Here is a 24,179-nt window from a genome sequence, read left to right on the forward strand (position 1 = left end):
AAAGCGAGGTGTAGTATGTTTTAAAAGTGTTTATAAGAGAGATTACTAAAAGCGTTCATAGGACATAGCCTTTTGTTATTATCTGCAAGTCTGAAAAAACGTGTAAAAACCTATGAATTCTTTCCTTTTATTGCGAGCTTACTAACTTCCAACAATATAATCCGGTTGAAAGGCTTTTTTTCCCTACAAGGGTCCTTTTTTATTATGTTTTGTTTTTTAATTTTTTTTGTAGACATGGATACTAGTTGGATTGATTTACGAAAAGGGACTGCCGGTTATTATAATGGTTGCATGAAATTTTTAGAGGTTGCTAAGGAGACTCTTTTAGAGAGAATGACTCGATGCCCATGTAATAAATGCAAGTTGAATAACTCATATCCCTTAGAAGAGGTAGGAGGACACATTTTATTTTACGGTTTTTATAAGAACTATAGACAATGGGTTTTCCATTGTAAAGATGAAGAGAGTAATACCATAGAGATCCCTAGTGATCAAGCAAAGGTAGTAGGTCGAGATGATATTGATGGGTTATTAGCAGCAGCTTTCAGGGTTGACAATACTGCACAACCCACCAACGAATCCCAAGACCCATCATTAAGTGAAGCAAATTTTGAAGATGAAGATCCGTATAACATGCATGAAGAGTTAAATTTTGATCCTGAGGAAGATGATGAGTTTCCATCAACCAACACCAATGAAGAAGAGGCGAAATATAAACGACTAAGGGAAGCTTCTGATGAGGGTTTATACGAGGGGTGTACTACTTTCTCAAAATTGTCATTTCTATTGCACTTGTTTCACCTCAAGTGTATGTTTCATTGGTCAGCTGCGTCATTTAATAAGTTGCTTGAGCTTCTATTAGACGCATTTCCTATTATTATGGAGTTTCCGTCATCGTATTATGAAGGCATGAAGATAATAAAGGATTTGGGATTGAGTTACGAGAAAATCCATGCATGTCCAAATGATTGCATTTTATATTGGGGTGAATTTGCAGAAAAAAATGAGTGTCATATCTGTCACACATCAAGGTGGAGAAATGTGAACGGAAATGAGGGTGATACAAGTGAGAATGTTATAAAAACACGTAAGAAGGGCGTTCCAGCTAAAGTAATGCGGTATTTTCTTCTCATCCCTAGACTAAAGAGGCTTTACATGTCATCTAAAACAGCAGAGGACATGAGATGGCATTTTGACCGCAAGGATGAAAAGATCATAAGTCACCCGGCAGATGGTGAAGCTTGGAAACAATTTGATCAAAGATATGAGGAATTTGCCAAAGACCCTCGTAGTGTAAGATTGGGTCTAGCAAGTGATGGTTTTAATCCATATCGTTTGATGAATACTAGTTACAGTACATGGCCAGTGATCCTAATTCCTTATAATTTGCCACCATGGCTTTGTATGAAGTCAACGTCATTCATTTTGTCTTTGATCATCCCTGGTAAGTCTGGTCCCGGTATGGATATTGATGTGTACTTGCAACCACTAATCCATGAGCTAAAATTGTTGTGGGAAGGTGTAGATGCCTTTGATGCTCATAGCGGAAAAAGTTTCAAAACGCGAGCAGCTTTGCACTCCACTATAAATGACTTTCCAGCATATGCTATGTTGTCGGGTTGGAGTACAAAAGGTTATAAAGCTTGCCCTTCTTGTGCCGATTCTAGTTGTGCGTATAGTTTTGGTGGTAAAGTTTTCTACCATGTAGCTCGAAAATGGTTACCAGCTGATCATCCTTATCGTTCTCAAGCCAACTTATTTGATGGGAAAGAGGAACATGGTTTTGCTCCGGTTCCTTTAAGCGGGACAGAAATTCTGAAGCAACAAGAAAGAGTTAAGTATGTTTATGGAAAGTCAAAAATTGTTTCTAAAAAAAGAGGGAGACTAGACAATGATGAAATTGAAGAAGATGATGATGGTGAAGATGATGTTGATAAGGTTCTATGGAAAAAGAAAAGTAAACTTTTTGAATTAGAATATTGGGAATATAATCCTCTTAGACATAATTTAGATGTTATGCACATTGAGAAGAATGTATGCGACAATTTCTTAGGAACTCTTTTAGATATGGAGAAGATTATAGATGATAAGAATGCTAAATTGGCCCTTCAAGCACGGAACATAAAATCTCATCTTTGGCCTCAATCTCATCCAAATCGTGTTAAGGACTATTTGCCCTCGGCTGCGTACACCATGTCTAAAGAAGAGAAAGAACGGTTTTTAAATGTCCTACAAAAGCTTAAAGTTCCTGATGGATATGGATCTAATTTGCAAAAGTGTGTGAATATGAAGCAGCGTAAACTTATTAATCTGAAAAGCCATGACAATCATGTCCTTATGCAGGATATCCTTCCTGTTGATTTAAGGGCATCGAATGCCACAAAAGTAATTGATTTGCTTGATGAATTGTCAGACTTTTTCAAGAAGATATGCTCAACTTCTATTGATAGAAATGAATTAGACACCATTCAGTCAAAGCTTGTGTTGACTCTTTGTAAGATGGAGAAAGAGTTTCTGCCAACATTTTTCACAATCATGGTGCATCTACTAATTCATTTAGTGGATGAGGTCAAACTCGGCGGACCTGTTCACTATAGGTGGATGTATCCCATTGAGAGGTCAATATCTTAAACTTTAATATTTTTTTTAATAACTTTAAAATAAGAATACATCACAAAATACTTGTCTTATTCTTTCACGTTCACAATTTTGTTCAATATATTTCAAGGTACTTGGCCCTTTTGAAATCTCATGTAAGCAATAAAGCGCAACCAGAAGGATATATAGCAGAAGGGTACCTTTTATGGGAGACGATTGCATTTTGTTCGAGATACTTAGAAAGTGTTGAGACCATATTCAACAGACCCAAGAGGAACGAAGATGGTGTTCCAGACATCAATAACTATTTATACTACTCAGGTGGTCGTGTAGTTGGGATCAAAGAAAATGTCCGTCTGGATGACAAAAGTTTAAAGCAAGCACATCGCTATGTTTTGCTTCATTCAGATGAGATGAAACCGGTGCTTGAGTAAGTAGCTTGATGGATTAATTTTTTTGACCATATTAATTATTACGATTTTAATAACTCAATTTTCTCAATCCCTAAAGTGCCTTCATACATCAAAAACGGCAAGAGAGTCAAGTCGGAGCAGGTCATGAAAATCAATGGATAATCTATGAATTTTCTGATTGGTTGCAAAACCAGGTTATATGCTTCTAAGTCTAGAGTTTCCTTTTTTATTTTATATACCATTTGAGTTTAACTTAGTTTTTTCGAATTATAGGCAAATAACCTAGATGATAGCACAAAAGAAGGGAAATTGAGAAAAGCCTTGGCCGGTGGTTTAAGCAATCGCAGCAAAAGGATGAAAAGCGTTATTATTAATGGCTATAAATTTGACACCGTGGATCGTGAGAGATCTCGAAAGACACAAAATTCTGGAATTATGGTAGAAGCTGAAGGCCAAGAGTATTATGGAAAGCTTAAAGAAATATTAGAACTTGATTATTATGGTTCTTTCAAGGTTCTAATGTTCCGTTGTGATTGGGCTGATATACGTAGGGGTTTCAAAACATACCCGAGTGGCAGAGTTCGTGTCAATTTCTCGAAGTTGATGCACACTAGTCAAAATCTGGAAGATGATCCATTCATTTTCTCTTCTCAAGCAAAACAAGTTTTTTACATTGAGGATGAGATACAAAAAGGATGGTTTCATGTTATTAAGACTAAGCCTAGGGGCTTGTTTGATATACCCGGCGATGATGATAATGATGATGAGTAGCTTCTAGGATAATAGTGTTTTGGGTGTATGGAATTCTTTATCAAAGTTTATGTGTATTATTTTCTTTTGGATTTGAGTTATAAACTTCTATTCACGTGTTATATGAGATTTCATTTAGTTATACTCATTTCGGTTATAAGTTATATTTATATTGCATGTTGTATATGGCGTTTTTACATTAACAAAGCATAATAGTTTAGGGTTGATAATTTAAATCTTCTACCATATTGCATATTATTTTGTTTCATAAAATTTCCACTGAATCAAATAATGAACAGGGTAATAGTATAATATTCTTTTAGAAGTGATTGCTAATAACCATAATCATTTTTCTTTCTCAGGAAATTGAGGTTGTTACCCTAGTGACCTACTGACCTGACAAGCTAAGCGACCGAGTGCAATTGCTGCTTGGTAATGAATCTGAACATTACTTCCTGACCACTATCAAAACTTTTTTGCATACTGTTTGTATTTGTGATCCTTGTTAGTCTTTTTATAGTTGTCAACACTGCTGATTTGTGTCTGGTTTCGGTTATTTTTGTACCTTGAGCAATTTCTGAATGCTACCATATTGCTAGCCTCGTTTGGTGAATTATGAGTACTTTATTACCCCTTTCAGTCCAACGAGACTATTTTGTGCTGCTTTGTACTGTTTGATTGGCTGTTTTGTGCTGCTTTGTGTCTGCTTTGTGCTAGTGGTTGAACTATCAACCTGTAATTGAGGCGTTGATTGTGGTTCTGTGCTGTCTGCAATGAGTGTCTGTTGTCCATGCTCTTCTGCTTTGCTGCCTGCTGCTGGCCTGTTTTAGGTTGGCCTGTGTGCTGTTGTGGCATTTATTGCTACTTGTGCTCCTAGTAACAGAACTGTGAAACAATGCTTAGGAATAACTACATGCAGTAATAAAACCAGGTTTTTGAATCTGTGACCACAACCCCTTCAAAAGTAAAAGTATAAATTAACCTGAGACAGTTGAACTGCAATGGTAATCAATCTCCAACAACTTCCCTGGTAATTCCCAGAATCTGATGCCCAAATTCAGATTAATTGGAGCCCAATTCAGCAAAAACCTACTGGATTTTTTTAATCTACCGAAAAAATTTGTAAAATAAATTGGAAATGCAATGCTTTAATCTGTTCAGGATAGAAGAAACAAATCAACCTTGAGTGAAACTCAATTCACAGATGACTAGGAATACATGCATCAGATTTTAATCTTTTATGTTCAGTTATTCACAGATCGAATTAGCAGTTTTATGCAGGTTTCTTATCAACAACCTGAAAGAGGCTCGGATTCTAAGTATTTGCATTTTCCTGTATTCCAGTTTACAGTATAATTCTCGGGTTTAATTTTTTTTTTTTAGATTCAGATGCCTTCCAGCTTACTTGCCTGTATTCCAGTTTACAGTATGTGCTGACTGTCAAAGCTCTTGAAAATTTGAAATCTGTTTGGTATTTTTACTGATTACGTTTGCAACTAATGAGTATGCCTGTTTGGTTTTGTTGTGTGACTTGTCTTGCAGTGCTATATAGATATGACTTATCGCAAGAGGGTTAGACCTGCTGAAATAGATGGTACACGTGATCCAGCTACCGCACATACCTCATCTTTGAGTGGAGATGCATCACTACCAACCAAGAAGCATGTTACTCAACCACATTCATCTCAGGTTCCTACTACCGTTGTCAAATTCGGACCATTTTCTCCACAAGGTACCGTAAAATCAGTGGTTGCACCTCCATGTTCGAGTACTTCAAAAAGTGCACTGCAAACCGATGACATACTTGGAGCTATATGGAAAAATCCACCTAGTGGATCAACATCAAGTTCACTTATGGAAGCAACTAGAGATTCAGTTCAACCCAAGATTTCATCCAAGACTTCACCTGAAGTTCCAACTAGTATCCCACCTTCTAACACAACCAAATCACAGAAATACCCTACATCAAAATCACAAAAATATCCTGCTACTTCCTCTGGTCGTGTCCCACCTCATATCTCGCCTGCTAGTCATATCTCACCTTATATGCCACCCAATATGACACCTATTATCCCACCTAGTCATATTAAAACATCTTCAAGAGTTTCTCAGACCAATCAACAGCAGAACAATAGTGAAGCACTAGAGGAAAAATCGTCATGTGCTTCCCTTCAAGTGCGGGTCATTTACTAAATTGGCAGCACTTGAGGACATAAAAAAAAAACAAATACATTTTCACAAGTGCGGGCTTATTTTAAAAAATTGGCAGCACTTGAGTTCAAGTGCGGGCTCATTTGTAAAATGAGCCGCACAAAATATTTTCCAAAAATATTCATTTCCTGCTTCTCTCTCCTCCCTCTTCTCTGGTTACTATAACCCAACTCCAATTTCCCGCTTATCTCTCTTCCCCTCTCTGGTTTCTCTCCTTCCACTCTCTGGTTCTTCTCCGGGCGCGAAATTCAGACTCACACCACTCACTGCACACACCGCACAGCTTTTCCCCCACCGCCACGTCGCCGTTGCTGTCTCTCACCGCCGAGTTGCCGCTGTTGTCTCCCACCGCCGAGTTGCCGTTGTGGTTCCCCCACCGCCGCGTCGCTCCTCCTTATCTCTCTTGTAAGTTTGTGATGTAAATTTAATTACTTTCTATAAGATTGTTACTGTAATGACGAGTTGTTAAAGGAAATGACGAGATTCATCATGAAATATTAAGATAAGGAAGAATTACATCCTTCCATATTAAGATGTATTCCAAGTTTAATTTGAAAGATTTAAGTTTTATTTTTGTTGTTTTTGGAATAGATTTATGAGAAATTACGTGAATTAGGTCTCTACTTTCCGATAAATTGCAACAATTAGGATCAAATGTGCTGTAATTTTCGATTAAGGTTTTCTGATGATTGTTTTGGAATTAAATTTAGCATTTTACTTATTAAAATTGGTGGAGAAATCTGGGTCGATGTACTAATTCTTCAAGCTGAATCATATTTATTTGCCCTGTTGACTGTGTTGTTATTGCCTATATTCTCTTCTAGTATCCATTACTTACCAATAACTAGTAGCCATTACTTACTAGTAACTTTTAGTCTTTCACAATATGCGTCATCTTCTCTCCTTCGTCGATGTAACTGATTCTTCAAGCTGAAATCATTCAGTTTCTTAATGCAGATTGCATATCAGCCATAAATACGGATTTGTTAGCACTCAGCACTAATAAAACTGCCTGATTTACTGTCATTATATGATGAGTTTATCAACTGAGTATGTCATATGGCCTTAAAGTTTTGGTTATTGTATGTGACAGAATAAAGGAGGAATGGGATTTGGCACTTATAAATATGGTCACAGTAGCAGCATGCAATTTAGTAGTTGTTTGGGCACTTGCTCTATGTTGGTTATATGCCAACACCTTCAGATCTGGTCTGCAGAATAGACTGCAGAAGCTCCCACACTACGTATTTGAAGCAAGTTACTGTTATATTGAATTTGATCTACAGAAAAAATTCAGTCTCTTCTGTACAAGGATGTACAGTTTAGTTTAGTCGGATTTACAGCAGGGGCATTCCAAAGTGTCGTGTTGAATCTTTGTACTAAAGGGAAAGACAGAAGGTTAGTTTTATCACTTTAATATTCCGGGTTTGGTGTGCTTGTTACTTTTTCATAGCAGTTTTGGTGGTCTTTTAAGAATGCAGAGGTCACTTTCTGACAGCTTCATTGCTATACAGATTTTGATGTTCAATTGAACAATAATCAATCAGATTACTTCAGAGCTCTTTACATGGTGGGTGATAATCCAATTAAAGGTGCAAGACATGTTAGTTTCTCTATACTATCATTCATGTTGTTGTTCTTGTTCAAGTGTGTTGCTATGCACAGATGTATGTATTTTTGGATGCATTACTAATAATATGTCTCTTTCACTTGTTTTGTTCCAGGTTCGAGATGAATTTTTCTGCAATTGTATTCGGCACTTATGCCTTGACATAAACAATTTTTCAGTAGTGTTATGTGCTCATAACAGAGTGAATGGAATTCCAACTTGTGCTGAAGCCAATCTTCTTAAAGGAACTGTCAGAGAGCAATGGGGTTTAGATGGGTTTGTACACTTTTTCCTGTGCCTTGTTTATGATGTCTAACAAATAAGTATATTTTGTTTGTTACTATATAGTTTGTATATTTATCTTTATTTCATTCGTTCACATGAAATTTAGAACGTGCATGTGTATACTAAAGTTTTCCTTGAATTACAGTTATGTTGTCACTGATTGTGATTCTATCCAAGTGTTGTACGAGTCTATCAATTACACAGCTACACCAGAGGATGCAGTTGCCCTTGCATTGAAAGCAGGTACATTGCACTTATTTGAAACTTGGAATTTAGTTTATACTGCAGTCTGCAGCAAGTGATTATACATTTTCATAATCATGCATGCAGGAGTGAACATTAATTGTGGAGATTATCTACGTAAGTACACGGTGAGAGCAGTTAACCAGAGAAAGGTGTCGGAATCAGTTGTAGACCAAGCCTTGATATACAACTATGTAGTCCTCATGCCACCTGGGTTCTTTGATGGGAATCCCAAAAAGAACCCCTTTGGAAACTAAGGCCGTCTGATGTATGTACAGAAGATCACAAAAAGTTGGCCCTTGATGCAGCAAAGCAAGGGATAGTGTTGTTAGAAAAAAAAGGATCAACTCTTCCATTGTCCTCAAAATATGTCAAAAAGTTGGTTGTTATTGGTCCTAATGCTAATGCCACCAAAACCATGTTAAGTAATTATGCTGGTGTACCATGTAGGTATACTAGTCCTCTACACGGGTTTCAAAAACATGTGAAAAGAGTGTTGTATCAACCAGGATGCCACAATGTAAAGTGTGTAGATAAACAGCATATCGAAGCAGCAGCTAGGGTGGCAGCCATTGTTGATGTTGTGGTTTTGGTAGTGGGACTCGATCAGTCAATTGAAGCAGAGAGACTAGACAGAGTAAACTTGACATTACCAGGTTATCAAAAGATGCTGGGAGAGAAGGTCACTAGTTCAGCCAAAGGAAAAGTTATTCTTGTGATCATGTCAGCTGGTCCAGTTGATGTGTCATTCGCAACTAAATTGAGAAAGATTCGTGCCATTCTGTGGGTCTGTTATCCTGGACAAGATGGTGGAGAAGCCATTGCTCAAGTAGTATTTGGACATCACAATCCAAGTAAGTTTAAACAACTTTTATATATATATATATACATTGTTTTCCTTGAAGCCTAATTACTTATTTAAATTAAGTCATGTACTTGTATACCATTTCCAAACTCAAATGTGCTTCAGTTCGTTTAATGAAGTTCACAAGAAATAAATATTCATAAATTATATATATGATCAAACAAGCCGTAAATGTGTATATCTTGACCAAAGTAGGCGAGAATAATTCTTTGAAACATTATACTAAGAATAATGAACATGTAAATGGTTTCAAATACTTTTTTAAGTTCATTAGTTGAAACTTAGGAGCGAAATAAGTCATTTTAGTCAAAATATGAACTATAATGAACAAACGAGCCTTAAATGTGCATAACATGACCAAAGTTGGTGACAATGAGTGTTTTAACATAAAACTAAGTATATTAAACATCTAAAGGGTTTTAAATACTTATTTAGGTTCATTGGTTGAAAGTTGGAATCGAAATAAGTCATTTTAGTCAAAATGTGACCTATAATGATCAAACGAACTTTAAATGTGTATAAGTTAACCAAAGTAGATGAGAATAAGTCTTTGAAATATTATACTAAGTCTAATGAAAATGTAAATGGTTTCAAATACTTATTTAAGTTCATGAGTTGAAACTTAGGAGCGAAATAAGCCATTTTAAGTCAAAATATGAACTATAATGTACATATGAGCCTCAAATGTGCATAACATGACCAAAGTAGGTGAAAATAATTGTTTGAAACATAAAAATAATTATATTAAACATATAAAGGGTTTAAAATACTTATTTAGGTTCATTGGTTGAAAGTTGGAATGAAAATAAGCCATTTTAGTCAAAATGTGACCTATAATGATCAAACGAGCCTTAAACGTGTATAAGTTGATCAAAGTAGATGAGAATATGTCTAATGAATTATTATACTTGGTCTAATGAACATGTAAATGGTTTCAAATATTTATTTAAGTTCATTAGTTGAAAGTTAGGAGTGAAATAAGCCATTTTAGTCAAAATGTGACCTATAATGATCAAACGAGCCGTAAATGTGTATGACTTGACCAAAGTAGGTGAGAATAAGTCTTTGAAACATTATATTAAATATAATTAACATGTAAATGGTTTCAAATACTTATTTAAGTTCATTAGTTGACACTTAGGAGCAAATAAGCCATTTTAGTCAAAATATGAACTATAATGAGCAAACGAGCCTTAAATGTGCATAACAAGACCAAAGTAGGTAAGAATGAGTGTTGAAACATAAAACTAAGTATATTAAACATCTAAAGGGTTTAAAATACTTATTTAGGTTCATTGGTTGAAAGTTGGAATCGAAATAAGTCATTTTAGTCAAAATGTGACCTACAATGATCAAACGAGCCTTAAATGTGTATAAGTTGACCAAAGTAGGTGAGAATAATACTTTGAAATATTATACTAAGTCTAATGAACATGTAAATGGTTTCAAATACTTATTTAAGTTCATTAGTGGAAAATTAGGAGCGAAATAAGCCATTTTAGTCAAAATTTGAACTATAATGAACAATCGAGCCTTAAATGTGCATAACATGACCAAAGTAGGTGAGAATGAGTGTTTGAAACATAAAACTAAGTATATAAAACATCCAAAAGGTTTAAAATACTTATTTAGGTTCATTGGATGAAAGTTAGGAGAGAAATAAGCCATTTTTATTATTATAAGGTTCATTATTTCATTGTTGTGAGCAAATTATGTCTTACTTTAATGTACCTTACAATATTTATAATATAACTAACATATTTTTTTTCTCGATGGTTTATCTTCTTTAGGTATTCAACAATCCGAGGGAACAGCCTTTTAGCATTGAGTAGATAAATGAAGTTCGAGAAAAGTTGGCAAATGTCATTACCATTTATTGTCTTTGATATTTTCTTGTTGTGAATCTTAGATTATTGATGCTAGTTTATCATAGGATTGTAATGTAATAAATTTTTATATTTATAATTATATAATATTCAATTTCATTATCTATATAATTGGATACTTTTTTATATGATGTATGGAGGTTAACTAGTGGTGGTCGAATTGTATAATATATGTAGCAGGGATATCAGTTATATAACAAATGTTTTAGATCAAGTGCGGCTCATTTATATATCAAGTGCGGCTCTTTTTTATGCTTATGCTGCCCATTTTTATGTCAAGTGCGGGCTATTTTCCAAAATTGGCAGCACAAAATTTGTCAAGTGCGGGCTCATTTTCAAAATTGGCAGCACAAACTTTGTCAAGTGCGGGCTCATATTGCAAAATTGGCAGCACCAAGTTTGTCAAGTGCGGGCTCATTTTGTAAATTGGCAGCACTTGAAGTATCAAGTGCTGCCAATATTTTGGCAGCACTTGAGAAACATCAAGTGCGGGCAGGCCATGTGCTGCACATGTAAAAGCCCGCACTTAACCCCTTAAAATGAGCCCGCACTTGAGCTTTTTTCCTCTAGTGAAGAACCAAAAGAGAACTCAACAAAATCGAAGTCCCTAAGGGTGAAGTCATATCCGGATTGGCCTGTAACTATAGATTTTGATGACAAGGAGGAGGTTTTGACCATTGGTAAGTCACTAGCAATATCCTTGATATTTATCCATTTTCACAACTATTATCTGACTTATCTCACTCTCTCATATTCAAACTGAGAATACGTTGTATTGCGATCCTTGCTATTTATCTATTTTCACAACTGTTATCTGACTGAAAGTGTGTGCAGTACAGCAGTCCACACTTCTTTAGCATAGTCACAACTGATGGGTAATCACATAGGCTGCAATTACCAATCTGTTCCAGTACAGAGGCTGCAAGTACCAACTGCAATTTATCCATTTTCACAACTGCTGCATCTGCCTTAATCTTCATTCATGTGCATCAGTTCTGAAATGATTTAATCTTCGTTTGAAATCATTTGCATTAGCATTAATCTTCGTTCATATTATAATATCATGAAACGGAGAATACGTTTTATTATGACGTAAATGCAAATATGATACAACCCCACCAAAACTAAACCGAATGCTTCCAAAAGAATCACCAGTATACCTGTTATGTTATATTCTGCCCTTATGTTGCTGAATATACGTCTTGTTCTTGTAATCTTCTATATATATATATATATACACATACATAGTATATATGTTACTTATTCTTTTTTTTATGCAGATGCTAAGGGAAATGTTAAACTGGTGAGTGGTTCTATTCAAACCATCGACCTCTGGAGTAACAATGGCGTGCAGTACTATGTTGAATTCAATGACCTTTACCAACCGCTTAGGAAAGGTGGACAAATGTTGGTCAGATTCATTGGTAGTATTGTAAAGGTAGAGACCTACTGTCCACTTGGAGAAGGGGATTGGTCTGATATCGACAAAGATTCAAAAGCTAAGATGGTAGAAGAAATAAGAGTAAGTTCAAGTCTTTATTCGCTTTTCTAGAAGTTTATTTTATTTCTATAGCATAAAAATTTTGATTTTGTAAATGCTTTTCTCGAAGGAACGCTTTGTTATTCCCGCTCATCCGGAATATAACAAACAAATCCTCAAGCGCGCCAATAAAAGTTAGAGGCAGTATAAACACTCTCTTAAGGTGAGATACTACAAACCAGATGAGAAAACACTTGCTGAGATGTGCGATATTGTGCCAAGACATGGAATTACCAGTACTCAATGGAGAAAGTTGGTTAAGTACTGGGCTTCGGATGAAGGGCAAGTAAGTACCATGAATTGATCTGCTTAAGTATATGTCCTGACAGTTGGTTGAGCTTAAGTGCTAGTTTTTTTCACTGTTTTGGGATACTGAATTTAAAATCAGTCATAGTTACACTAAGCATGTTTGTTTTGAAATCCAACAAGTATACTGCTTGTGTATTCTTGTTTTTAGTTTTCTCTTGGCATGTTGAAAACTTGGTTCCTTGTGCTACTCTTATTTTGAAAGTACTTTGTAAACTGAACTTTTGAGTGGTTTATTAAGTATACCTGTTATATTGTCAGTTGTCAATGTCCTTGAAGCCATTCTCTTTTTATGTTAATGGAGCTTCTCTTAATTGCTTCTTTCAATCATTGATCATGTATTGCTTGGTAAAACATAACCTTGTTTAAATGGAAAGATTTATTTCCAACTTTGTTTACTGGTTACTTTTCGGGAGTTCGATTAAGAGAGAACATATTTTGTAGCACCATTGCCTCCAAACCTGACTACGTCTGCTTTTTTATTCTGTATTTGTATGCAGTGGAGCTAGCTGTTTTTTCTTTTCACTTAGTTTGCGTCTTTTACTTCTTATGTATTTTCAACAGTAGCCAAATTAGCTATTCAAATACATATACACAATTTCTTTCTGTACCAGGGCCTAGCTGCCATTAATTTAGTTTGATCAATATATGGAACTCCGGACAAAAAATCAACAAGTAACAAAAATAGTGACAAATAACATATTATTGACAGAGAAATTACTTTGGTAGTATAGTTGATATACCTGATAGACAACGATTGAGCCATACAATCCAACAAAAACATTTGAGAAGATAGCCAATATCATACTGTATAGAGTGAGAAGATTTCAATGGTAACAGAATAAATTTGAAACCCAACAAACTACAAGCACTACAGATCCTGGAACTTGATTATTTCTTAATATATCTCTTTGAATATGACTGCAGAAAGCATCAGAATGTGGAAAGGCTGCACGGGCATCTCAAAATCAATTTCATAGATCGGGTTCTGACAGCTATGCAAACCAACAAGCTGATTATGTATGAATGGACTTATATGATTTTGCTTCTCACATATTTTGTGTTGGTTAAATATATGCATCACATCTTTTCAGATTTTCTTTAATACTTTTTACATTGCTATTCATATATAGGAAGATGAGCATGGAAAAAAATGAGCTTATTAGCCCTTTAGGTAAAGTCTCATCGCGGCAAGGACGGGACCTTTCTTCCAGGCACAGTCACTGAAGATTTTGTGGTATAAACATTCAAATTTAATAGATTAATTAAGCTACTTTTGTTATGAAAAAGATAGGTGATTGATAAACCAATATGGGTCTGCTTCTTAATTTGTTTATACTATTATCCTAAATTGTTGTATAGGATGATGCAAAGGCTAAGATGGAAACGTTGAGGAATGTAGATCCTTCTAAATCTGAACAAGAACTTGAAAATGCAGCTTTTGAGGACACTATGCATGGTGGAAAGATTCCCGAACGCCCTGTACGGTACGGACTTGGAGTTCGAAAGAGCGACGTTTATGGGGTGCATGGTGTGCTAAGGAAGAAAGGGTATGGGAAAGTTCGAGAGAGGACCGTGGTGATGGAAAGTGTGAAAGAAGAAGTGTCAGCTCTCAGCAAGAAAAATGAAAAGCTTGAGAAGGAAAATGAAAAGCTGCAAGCCCAAGTGAAAGAGAATAATTTTCTGCTTACAACTTTTATTGGACAATTTTCTCAATTCGTAGGTCAAGTTCGTACAGGAACTGCTTCTACAGAAGCTCTAAGTTTAGCACAACAAGTCTTGGGCATGGCACACCAAAGGGTATATATTCTAATCTCTTATCATTTGAACTCTTTTTACATGTTATATGTTGCTTGGCAAGACAATTATTTGGATGCACAAACATTCAGTCATGCACAAAATTTGTCCCTGCGCGCATTCATTCAGTCATGAAGTTGGCTGCATCCATCTGCATTTGTCCTGCATCATAAAGATATATTGTTATTTGTATCCAGAGTACATTCAGTCACAAGAAAGTTTGCTGTTGTCTCGACGCCTTGTGCATATATGTACCTGTTGTGCAGGCTGCCAGGGCTTACTACAGGTCTGCAGTTCTGCCTGTAGTGCAGTTGTTGCATTGTGTCTGCTTATCTGCTGCATTGTATCTTTGTTGTTGTTGTGCTCTACGGCTGCAGTGATTCTTGCTCTGCTGACTGCTTAATCCACAGTGCTGCTTGCTTATCTGCTACATTGTGTCTGCTTATCTGCTGCATTGTAAGCTTAAATAGTCTAAAAACATCAGCATATCTCAAAATACCTATAAATATTGATCTAAAAAAACAGAATTTAACAAATGCATTCCAGATCTTCAACTTCCCCGGCCTCTAACTTAGGAGACTCAGTAACAATTGAAATTATCTTTTAATCATTAACAATCTCAAGTTTCCTAGCTACCAGTAGTCGTCATAACCGTCATCAGATGCATTGTGTTCTGAACTTCCATCATCTTCAGCCTTGTATTCTTCAGCCTCTGCTGCGTGTTCTGCTGCGTGCTCTACTAATGTGCTCTACTGCGTGCTCTCCTGCTGTACTCTGTTGTGTCCACTGCAGTTTAACTGCCTTTGTGTTGTTTGGCTAGTGTTTTGCGTTTGCTTATGTGTAATAAAAACACGGAGTATGTCTTATTACCAAATAAATAAATAAATAAATAATATGTTTATAGTTAATAATTGCGCTGTAACTTTATTAGGGGCGGAGGGGCCTCATATGAGCTTTGGTATATTTTTTTTTTACTTATTATTATTCTTTATTTTGTTTTGAAGATTGTCCAACGTGATAAAGGAGCAACAAAAGAATGAACCAGCCTGAGACACTTGAGCTTCATATTAGCTACTACGAACAATCGTCTGTATAGCTAGCTAGTTATTTTAGTCTTTATTATCTACTGTACTATGAACCATCGTCTACGAACAATCCTAGTTAGTTATTTTAGGCTTTTTTTTTCCTTTTAATTACCAATAATTTTAGTTTTTCTAGACTTAATTAGTAATATCAATGTACGTACTATGGATTTGTAACGTACTTATTTATACATTCTAGCTAGTATGGATTTTAATATTAACTACGTACTTAATTAGCTTATTATATTGGTGATTAATAAAATTTTATTACTTGCCAAAAAAATATGTTACGTACATTGTTCGATGAAGTGAAGATCAATATATATATATATGTACAGGTGAAAAAAGCTTACAAAAAAATTGGGGACACGTTATGATGTCGTTGTGATTGTTTTACATTATTTATGTTTTAAATTTACCGCCATAACTCTTTGTGATGTCGCGGAAAAGCGTCAAGAACAATGTGGATGACAAATGATGTCTAGAATAAGGACCCAAAAGGGCGTCGACAAATTTTTTCAATCTAGGTTTAATTTTATGTTTCTCGACGCCTAAAAAACCATTACAACGATTTAAGGCGTCGAGAATCACGACGCACCTCTCATTTTCTGGACATCTAAAGGCGTCGCCATTATCGACGCTGCACTACACAGTAGACGTTGTAAGGCGTAGCAATTCTGGACGCCTTACTCATGACCTGGACAGCGGAGAGCGTCCCCATTCTCGACGCCATAAGGTGTCGCCAATTCTCGACTAACGATTCCTCGACGTGGATGGCAGGCGTCGAGGCCTTTTATCTCGACGCCCTTAGGCGTCGCTAATCAGCTCAAAAGGCGTCGCCATAACACGGAAATTCTAGTAGTGCCGGTTTGTATGGTGAGGTTGATTTTTCCCAACACAGGCCTTCGGGAGTTATAATAAGCTCGTACCCCTTGCGTGGAGGTTTGGAAGTTATCATTTCCTAGCCCCAAGCAATGGGCGGTTCGCAATGGGCAAACATTGACCGCTGAACCGTTATCTACGAGCGCTAGGGGGATGTTTTGTCCTTTGCATCCAACCACTAGATAAAGGGCTTTGTTGTGAGCACCCCCCTCTTTAGGCAAGTCTTTGTCAGTGAAAACTATGGCCTTTTCTCCGGCATCTCTCGTGACATGGCTAACCAGTGAGTCAGGTGTGATATCTGTAGGTACTGAGATGAGGTCAAGTGAGCGAATAAGCTTTTCGCGATGTTCCTTTGAAGTACACATGAGATCCCAAATGGTAATTTCGGCTTTGGTTCTTTTTAGTTGTTTCAATAGAGGATTTTCAATGACTTCCGCGACGGTGGTGTGCCGTCCATTCTCAGGAGTTTGCCTAACTGGGATATCGCCCATAGGAGGTGGGTGAATATCCGTTTGGTATATCCTTCCGGATCGGGTGAGGTTGTCGACATTGGGCTCCTGAGGGGTGGTGTCAATGAGAGCATACCCGGGCCAAGTTTCAGTAAAGAGGTCCTGGCCCGACGCTTGAGATAGGTAAATATCTTCAGCATCATCATCCCACACACCGCACACTTCTCTCTCGATTCGATCCATAGGGACCACAGCGGGTGGTGCATCTTGGGGCGTAATGTACACCGTAGGGTCGAAGTTCTCATTTTCTGGTTGGTCGAGAGAGTTGTGACAAGAGCCGAGTGGGATCTTGTTGTTGTTGGGTTTGCCAACGTTAGGGAGAGGTATCACTTCATCCTTTATCATGTCCTGGATCGTATGTTTTAGATTCCAGCAGTTTTCGGTGTCATGCCCATTTCCTTGATGGAATTTGCAGTAAGTACCTTCGACCCAATATTTGTTCTTGACAGGAGGGTCACGGGTAGGGCCTATAGGTCTCAACTTTCCTTGATTGGTTAGTCTTTCAAAGGCTTGTACCAAAGTCGACCCGAGTGGGGCAAACTTTCAGTCTCGGACCCATCTTCCAGGGCTTCTTCGGGCGAGAGTCTCCTCTACGGCATGGACTTCTTGGGCTTGGGATGTGTTGCCCCTGTTGTAGGTATTGCTTTTGTACGCGGGTTTACTTTGTATTGTTTTTGCGAGATCATCCTCGATCTTTATTCCAACATCATAAACTCTTTTGAAAGTGTCAAGTCCCAGGTACCTAAGGTGCTGTCTGTAGGCCGGGTCCAATTTGTCAATGAATTTTTGGACCAATTCTGTTTTGGGAGGCCTATTGATTAGCTAGGCCGCCTGATCCCTCCATCTAGCAAAGTAGGTTGTGAAACCCTCATTTTTCTTTTGGAAGAGAACCTCCAGCTCGCGCATGGTGACTTGAAAATCCATGTTCGACGAGTATTGCTTGATGAAGACATTGACAAAAGTCTTCCCAAGTGGGGAAGAGCTTAGGGTCCTGGTGATAGTACCATTTGAGCGGCACAGGTTCCAAGGACAAAGGAAAGGCAGGTAAATACATGGACTTTTCCACGCCTTTCAAGTTCATGGCATTCACAAAGCTCAATAGATGATCACGGGGATTATCCGTGGCTTTAAACTTTGGTAAGTCCGATGAACTAAACTTTTCTGGTAGTTTGCCAGGAAAAGGTTCAGGATCGAGGGAGAAGTACTTGCTCCCCATGGTTTGCTGTAGGACCATTTTTTCAATCCTCTTCTCGTTATCGAGGTCGTTTTTGGCTTGCGCAGCCGCTAAGGCTTCGTTTTCCATTTTCAGTTGGCCCATGAGTTGGGTCATTTGAGCCATCTGCTCTTGCAATTCTTCGACGGACATGTTTGAGGGTGCGAATCGAGGTTGGGGAAGCGGAGATCCTTGAAATGAGGGATGACGGATGGAGCTTGGAGTCACTAAACCTGGTGCTGGTGATGTATCTTCGAGGCGCACTAACCGTTGATTTCCTGATCGGCACCAAGTGGCAGGACCAGTCCTATGCATAAGATAAGCTAAAGTTTAGGTCCCAAAGTTTCAAGTATTACTTAGTCTGGACTTCGACTCTCTCTATTGGTTTTTCACTCTTTCTTTTGTTAGTACACTTTTTAGTTTTTTTTTCTTTTGGTCATTCTTTGGATTTTCGAAACACTTGCCCGTGTGACATTCATAATTATTAGCATGTTCGGTTTTTAGTGCCGAGCATTGTCGTCGTAGGAGGCCTAACAACGACGCAAAGAGTTATTAATTTTTTATGAGTCGCTTTTGAAATCGAGTGCTTTTCTTACGCCCTCGTAGCAATTCTTTTTACGAACGTTTTTTTTGTGCTACGTATTTTCCTTTTGCGCGGGCACCGAGGCTGCTGCGCCTGACCAGAAGGCCAAGCAGCAACTTCAGCGCCCAGCGTGGGGCGTGAGAAATTCTGGCGCCCAGCCAGGGGCGTTGAAAATACGTCCCTGGCTGGTTCTCGTTTTTTGTTTGCGTCTACTTTTGTTTATGCGACTTCGATTTTGCGTGCTTGCCTAATAACGTCCTTTACGCGTTGTGCAGCGTTTGTGGGATTCGTTAGAGGCCATCCCGAGCGTCGCTTATTTTTGTGGCGATCGTTCGGGTTTGCGGAACACGTGTTTCGGTATAACTCTTTGGCAAATTGGTTTATGAATGTTTGGGCAACTTTTAAGGTCGTTGGTTTTTCTAGGACAGTTTGTCACACACAATCATATATTTCGCTACACATAACTAACATTCCATCATGAGGCAATAATAATATGTCATGTAGTTTATGATAGGCTTCTATGGGTAGTTATTCGCGCCTGGCTTGGTACCGCTTCTATCGTAGATCCAACACATGCCCCGGTCGAGGTAGGGTCTTCAGCAGACGAATTTCGCTCAAGAGGCCAACCCGCAAGTGCAAGCCAAGGGGGCATGCAGGCGAGAGGGACCTAATGGGCGAGCGATTGGGTTTGGGACGGGTTTACTACTAGAGAAAGTGCCGAGTGGAAAACATTCGAAGCGTATGCACCCCTCGGTTGGCGATGGGTATCCTTAGTCCCAACTCCAAGATGAAACACCAAGGGAGCCAAGATTCGTTATGCGGTTCTGTCCGTTCACATTAATATGCTGATTTTCAGGTCGTCCCAACTTGATTGGGAAATAAACGCGGGGTAGGATCGTTTCACCCTTCGGCTATTTTGATTACCTACAAGCATGAGTATTTCCTTCACTATCCCCAGCAGAGTCGCCACTGTGAGGGGGTCGAAAAAGCACGAGGCTAATGCGTGACCTCGTCCCTCGTGGGTGTGACGCTTCTTTTTGTCAAATCAAGTGTAATTGGATTTCCTGTGAGTTTACACCCAATTGACTAGTAATATAGGAGTCGCCATTCAGTTTTTAACGACAATGAGAAAAACTGACAAAACCCGGTTATCGTGACATAAAGGGAGTGCAATTATGTTTGACCACGACGGCCGTAGGTTCCCTTGTGATCCCTGGTGGTGGGGATCGCTCAACGTACACCCGCAGGGTAGAGATTGAGGGTTCGAGGGACTGTAACTACCGAGAGGAGTACTCGCTCTTCGATAAGTCCAGAGGCAGGATATCCTTACTAGCTCAGCATAAATAATTGAAGGGACATGCGTTAACTATTAAACTAATCTGAGTTGATTTTATCAATATGAACGCGATTATCTGATTTAGATTGTTTTAAGGGAATTAGCATGATAATCCAATTTCCCAAAAATATCAAATTTATTAAGCGTGATCGAACAATCAGATTTTAGTTAGTTTAACAGTTCATAAAAGGGCGAGGAAAGCAATTAAACCATGGAAAAGGGACACATTACGACGCACCCTTGAGAGGTGCGTCACGGTTCTCAGAAAACTAACCACTTTGACTTTGCTATTTCTCCTTTTATTTAACGAATCTCAAATTATGGGACGGGATACGTTCTGTTCGATTTATGGATCGATTGCGACAGAACGCGTGATCAGTTTTGCAGCGTGAGGCTTAGGCTTAGGGGTTTAGAGTCAATACTCAGAATATAATTGTGTGTTGTGTGTCCTTTTCACGTCGAACTTAAGGGTCTATTTATAGGAAAGAGTTCGTGGAAAGATAGAATTGCAGAACTCTAATCCACGAGGAATTAGGAAAAAGCACGTACCAAGTATTTTCAGCGCCCAAGCCAGGCGTTGAAAATAGGGTATGGGCTGTTTTTCTTAGTCAGATTCGGATTCCTAGAATCCGGAGTATTTGAGATTTAATTGAGTCCTTTAGTGCGTATTAACCTTGTGACGGGATGCGTCTGGGCCCGTTACGAACTCTAGGCTCGTTAGGATTTTAATTAATACGTGATTCTTACTTTCGAATCATATTAGGAATAGGATTCTCTCGCAATTTCTATCTCATTTAGGATTTATGTTGGAGTGCAACACCTAATTCTGACAGGTTTCTATCTTTTATGACTTGCCACTCTTAACAACTACCCATTACGGCAGTTACTATTTTTAGCAGGTTTCCATAAATAGCAGGTTTCTATAAATAGCAGGTTTCGGGTGAAATGAAAAGGGGAATTGAGATTCGTTATTTTATAGGAGATGCGTTGTCAAGCGGAGATTTACGTTTTCATCATCGAACCTTCCCTTTCGGGAATGGGGACAAAAGTAGGTGTCTACAGCGCCAGAAAATTCTGGCGCATAATTATTCTCATTAAGAAATTTGTCAGGCCACCTCACCCTTCGTATACTGCAAATAACCTTCAGCTTTACTCTATTTTCTTCCCGCAGAAAGAGTAACGGTTTTTCAAATTATTATTTCTTATAATAATAAGTTATTCCGTTGGCCCACCGACAGGCAACGACACTTTGGGAAACAACCGTGGCCCACTTTAGCTAACGGTTTTCTAAAAAATACTCCTCATTTTCAAGTTCAATTTAGAAATCCTGATATTCTCCAAAATTAAAGGTCCTGGTCCTCAGTAATTAAAGGACCCGATCCTCATAAATTAGAAATACAGATTTTATCCCCACTTAAGGATGACCAGAAGTCCCAGATCGAGGTTATCAAACGCCTCGCTTAAGGATGACCAGAAGTCCCGGATCGAGGTACTAGACGCCTCATTTTCATTTAAGGATGACCAGAAGTCCCAGATCGAGGTTACCAGTCACCTCACTTAAGGATGACCAGAAGTCCCAGATCGAGGTTACCAGACGCCTCATTTTAATTTAAGGATGACCAGAAGTCCCAGATCGAGGTACAAGACGCCTCATTTTCATTTAAGGATGACCAGAAGTTCCATATCGTGGTACTAGACGCCTCATTTTCATTTAAGGATTACCAGAACTCACAGATCGAGGTTACAAAACGCCTCATTTTCATTTAAGGATTACTAGAAGTCCCAAACGGAGGGTATTAGACGCCTCATTTTCATTTAAGGATTACCAGAAGTCCTAGATCGAGGTTACTAGATTCCTCATTCCCGTTTAAGAATTACCAGAAGACCCAGATCGAGGTTACCAGATACCTCATATTACCTTACGGATAACTAGAGTCCCAGTTAGAGGTCGCAACATTCCTCATTTCCAGTTTAAAAAAGTTTAACCGTAACCCATCTTCATTTATGATCTTTTACTTTATATCCCGTCATCCCAAATCAAAGTTAAGTATCTGTTTTCAAAAAGCTCCATTCACCATTTGAACATCTTCAATGATTCTGTGAGAAGTCAGTTCAAGTCAATAGATTCCCAATGATTCCTGAAAAGACCATCCGGAAGAGAACCTGTTAAATATAGTAACTTCCATTTATAGAAAGCTTCCTGAAATAGACTGGACACATATTTAGTCGCATTGGTATCCCGATACGGCTTAATATGTGGTTGCATCGATAAAAATATAGAATATGATTGTCCACATTACAACACACCTGTATGCGCCATAATGTTCTAATGCTTTCCTTCAGGCTCTAGAATAACATAGCTCGAACAATAGCACTTCTCAAACTCATACTTATTGGGCACAATACATGTAAATGTTAACCCAAGTTTAAAAATGCTTACGAGTGCCTAGAATACGCTCGTTAGCCCGTTTAGCAAATGATACGTCCTTACGAAGTCAAATCTGTCTTATAAATTATGATTTGCATCATGCACATCACATGATTGTATAGGACTTGGAATAATATTTCTATAGACTTAATATAAGGCAAAATCCGATTTAAAACGAATAAGTTATAAGGCTTTTACTTGAGCTTCGCTAAAACAGACCGACCTCCACTCTTTGGCCATAACTCGAGATTTACGAACCCCATTGATGCGAGACCGGCGGCATTGGTAATTTGGATTCCGTAGATTTTCCACATGATATTATTTGTAAGAATCCGAGTTCGTATGAAGAAGTTATGAGCTGTTAAAGTTTGAGTTTTCTGGAAATCCAAAGATCTATCTGCGCTGGAATTTTCTAGCGCTGGTAATTTCCTACGCTTTCAATGTCACCGCCACTATTTTTTAACGCTGCTATTTGATTCTGACTAAAACTCAAACTCTTCAAATCATATCTTATGCGCGCTAGAAATTTCTAGCGCTACATTGTCAAGGGCTAGAAATTTCCAACGCTCACCATTCTGGCGCTCAAACTCTTCAAATACAGCCCTTCTGCACCCCGTTTTCAATCATCAATTCAGTCTCACTCCTCTGATATTCTGAGTTCTCTCTTCCCTCTCCAGTACACTAAAATTTTGTTGACGTCCCACCCCGTATTCGTAATAGTTCTACCGTATTAACTCTTGTTAAGCAGAACTCTGTCCGTACAAGAATTCCAATCATCCCAATTACTACCAAAGTCCTAGCAAATTCATAAGCTTGATAAGGATCTGAATTGAAGGAAGGATAAGGATCTGAAAGTCAGTATAAAGGTTGTTCTAAAGCTAAAAGGAGGCTATGCTAAGGCGAGTGGTAGGTGTTCCTGAGAACCGCAGTATAGCCTACGCTATACTGTAACTTGAATCTATATTTTATTACTTTCATCTCCATATAAATCTGTTAACTTTAATATGTTATTTTATTCACGCTTAAATCAGATAATCCTTGGACAAACCGTTTTATTGCTAAGCACCTTGAATTAATCTAAATCAGCATTTTGACATTTTTTCAGTAATATTTGTGCATTAAAATCAATCCAGAGTAGTAAGGTAGCATAACGCATGTCCCATCGTCGTCACAATTGAACTAGTAAGGACCGCCGCGTGGGCTAATGCTGGACACTCCCCGTATTAGTAAACGTCCCCCGAATTCTCAATCTCTGCTCCGCTGGATGTTCGTTGAGGGATCTCCACACCAGGGATCACTAGGGAACCTATGGCCATTGTGAGTCAAATATGTTTGCACTCTAGGCATATCACGATGACCAGGTTTTGTCAGTTTTCTTTAACTGAATGACGACTTTTACAGACTAGTAAAAAGAGGCTAACGCCCACAGTTTGTTCCTACTTACTTAATATGCTTGCCACATCCAAAGGGGAAAACTCGTGCGGGCCGTATACTCTTTTAGAGGCGCCCCGTTGTGTTTTTCGACCCCTTCACACAGACAACTTCCGATTTTCCATAATTGAGCTTCATTTATTTTATTTCTCCTTTTTAAGCATTCAACTACGGAACTTAATATCTTTAGACACCTATTTCGTGTCTCCCCT

The 24,179-nt window shown here is 38.1% G+C and overlaps 2 protein-coding genes across 4 annotated transcripts; both read left to right on the forward strand.

The window, feature by feature from the left end:
- Nucleotides 1-234: 234 nt before the first annotated feature.
- On the forward strand, nucleotides 235-3,782 carry LOC110796844 (uncharacterized). Its single transcript, XM_022001932.2, has 3 exons — nucleotides 235-2,618; nucleotides 2,729-3,020; nucleotides 3,285-3,782. The coding sequence occupies exons 1-3, from the start codon at nucleotides 235-237 to the stop codon at nucleotides 3,780-3,782; spliced, it is 3,174 nt and encodes a 1,057-aa protein (XP_021857624.2).
- A 2,310-nt stretch (nucleotides 3,783-6,092) lies between these two features.
- Nucleotides 6,093-10,971, forward strand: LOC110792861 (probable beta-D-xylosidase 5). Of its 3 annotated transcripts, none has more exons than XM_056833660.1 (7): nucleotides 6,093-6,377; nucleotides 7,066-7,370; nucleotides 7,487-7,542; nucleotides 7,697-7,857; nucleotides 8,012-8,109; nucleotides 8,197-8,963; nucleotides 10,765-10,971. In XM_056833660.1, exons 3-6 carry the CDS (start codon nucleotides 7,540-7,542, stop codon nucleotides 8,364-8,366), a joined length of 432 nt encoding a protein of 143 aa, XP_056689638.1. In that variant the 5' UTR covers nucleotides 6,093-6,377; nucleotides 7,066-7,370; nucleotides 7,487-7,539; the 3' UTR covers nucleotides 8,367-8,963; nucleotides 10,765-10,971. The 3 variants fall into 3 exon arrangements, 2 of the variants coding, with proteins under 2 accessions (XP_056689638.1, XP_056689637.1); XR_008924544.1 differs by having other exon boundaries at nucleotides 6,094-6,377; nucleotides 7,487-7,564; XM_056833659.1 differs by having other exon boundaries at nucleotides 6,094-6,377; nucleotides 7,487-7,575.
- The last annotated feature ends 13,208 nt before the right edge of the window (nucleotides 10,972-24,179 follow it).

This window comes from Spinacia oleracea, chromosome 6, assembly GCF_020520425.1.
Source record: "Spinacia oleracea cultivar Varoflay chromosome 6, BTI_SOV_V1, whole genome shotgun sequence".
Classification (NCBI taxonomy): Eukaryota; Viridiplantae; Streptophyta; class Magnoliopsida; order Caryophyllales; family Amaranthaceae; genus Spinacia; species Spinacia oleracea.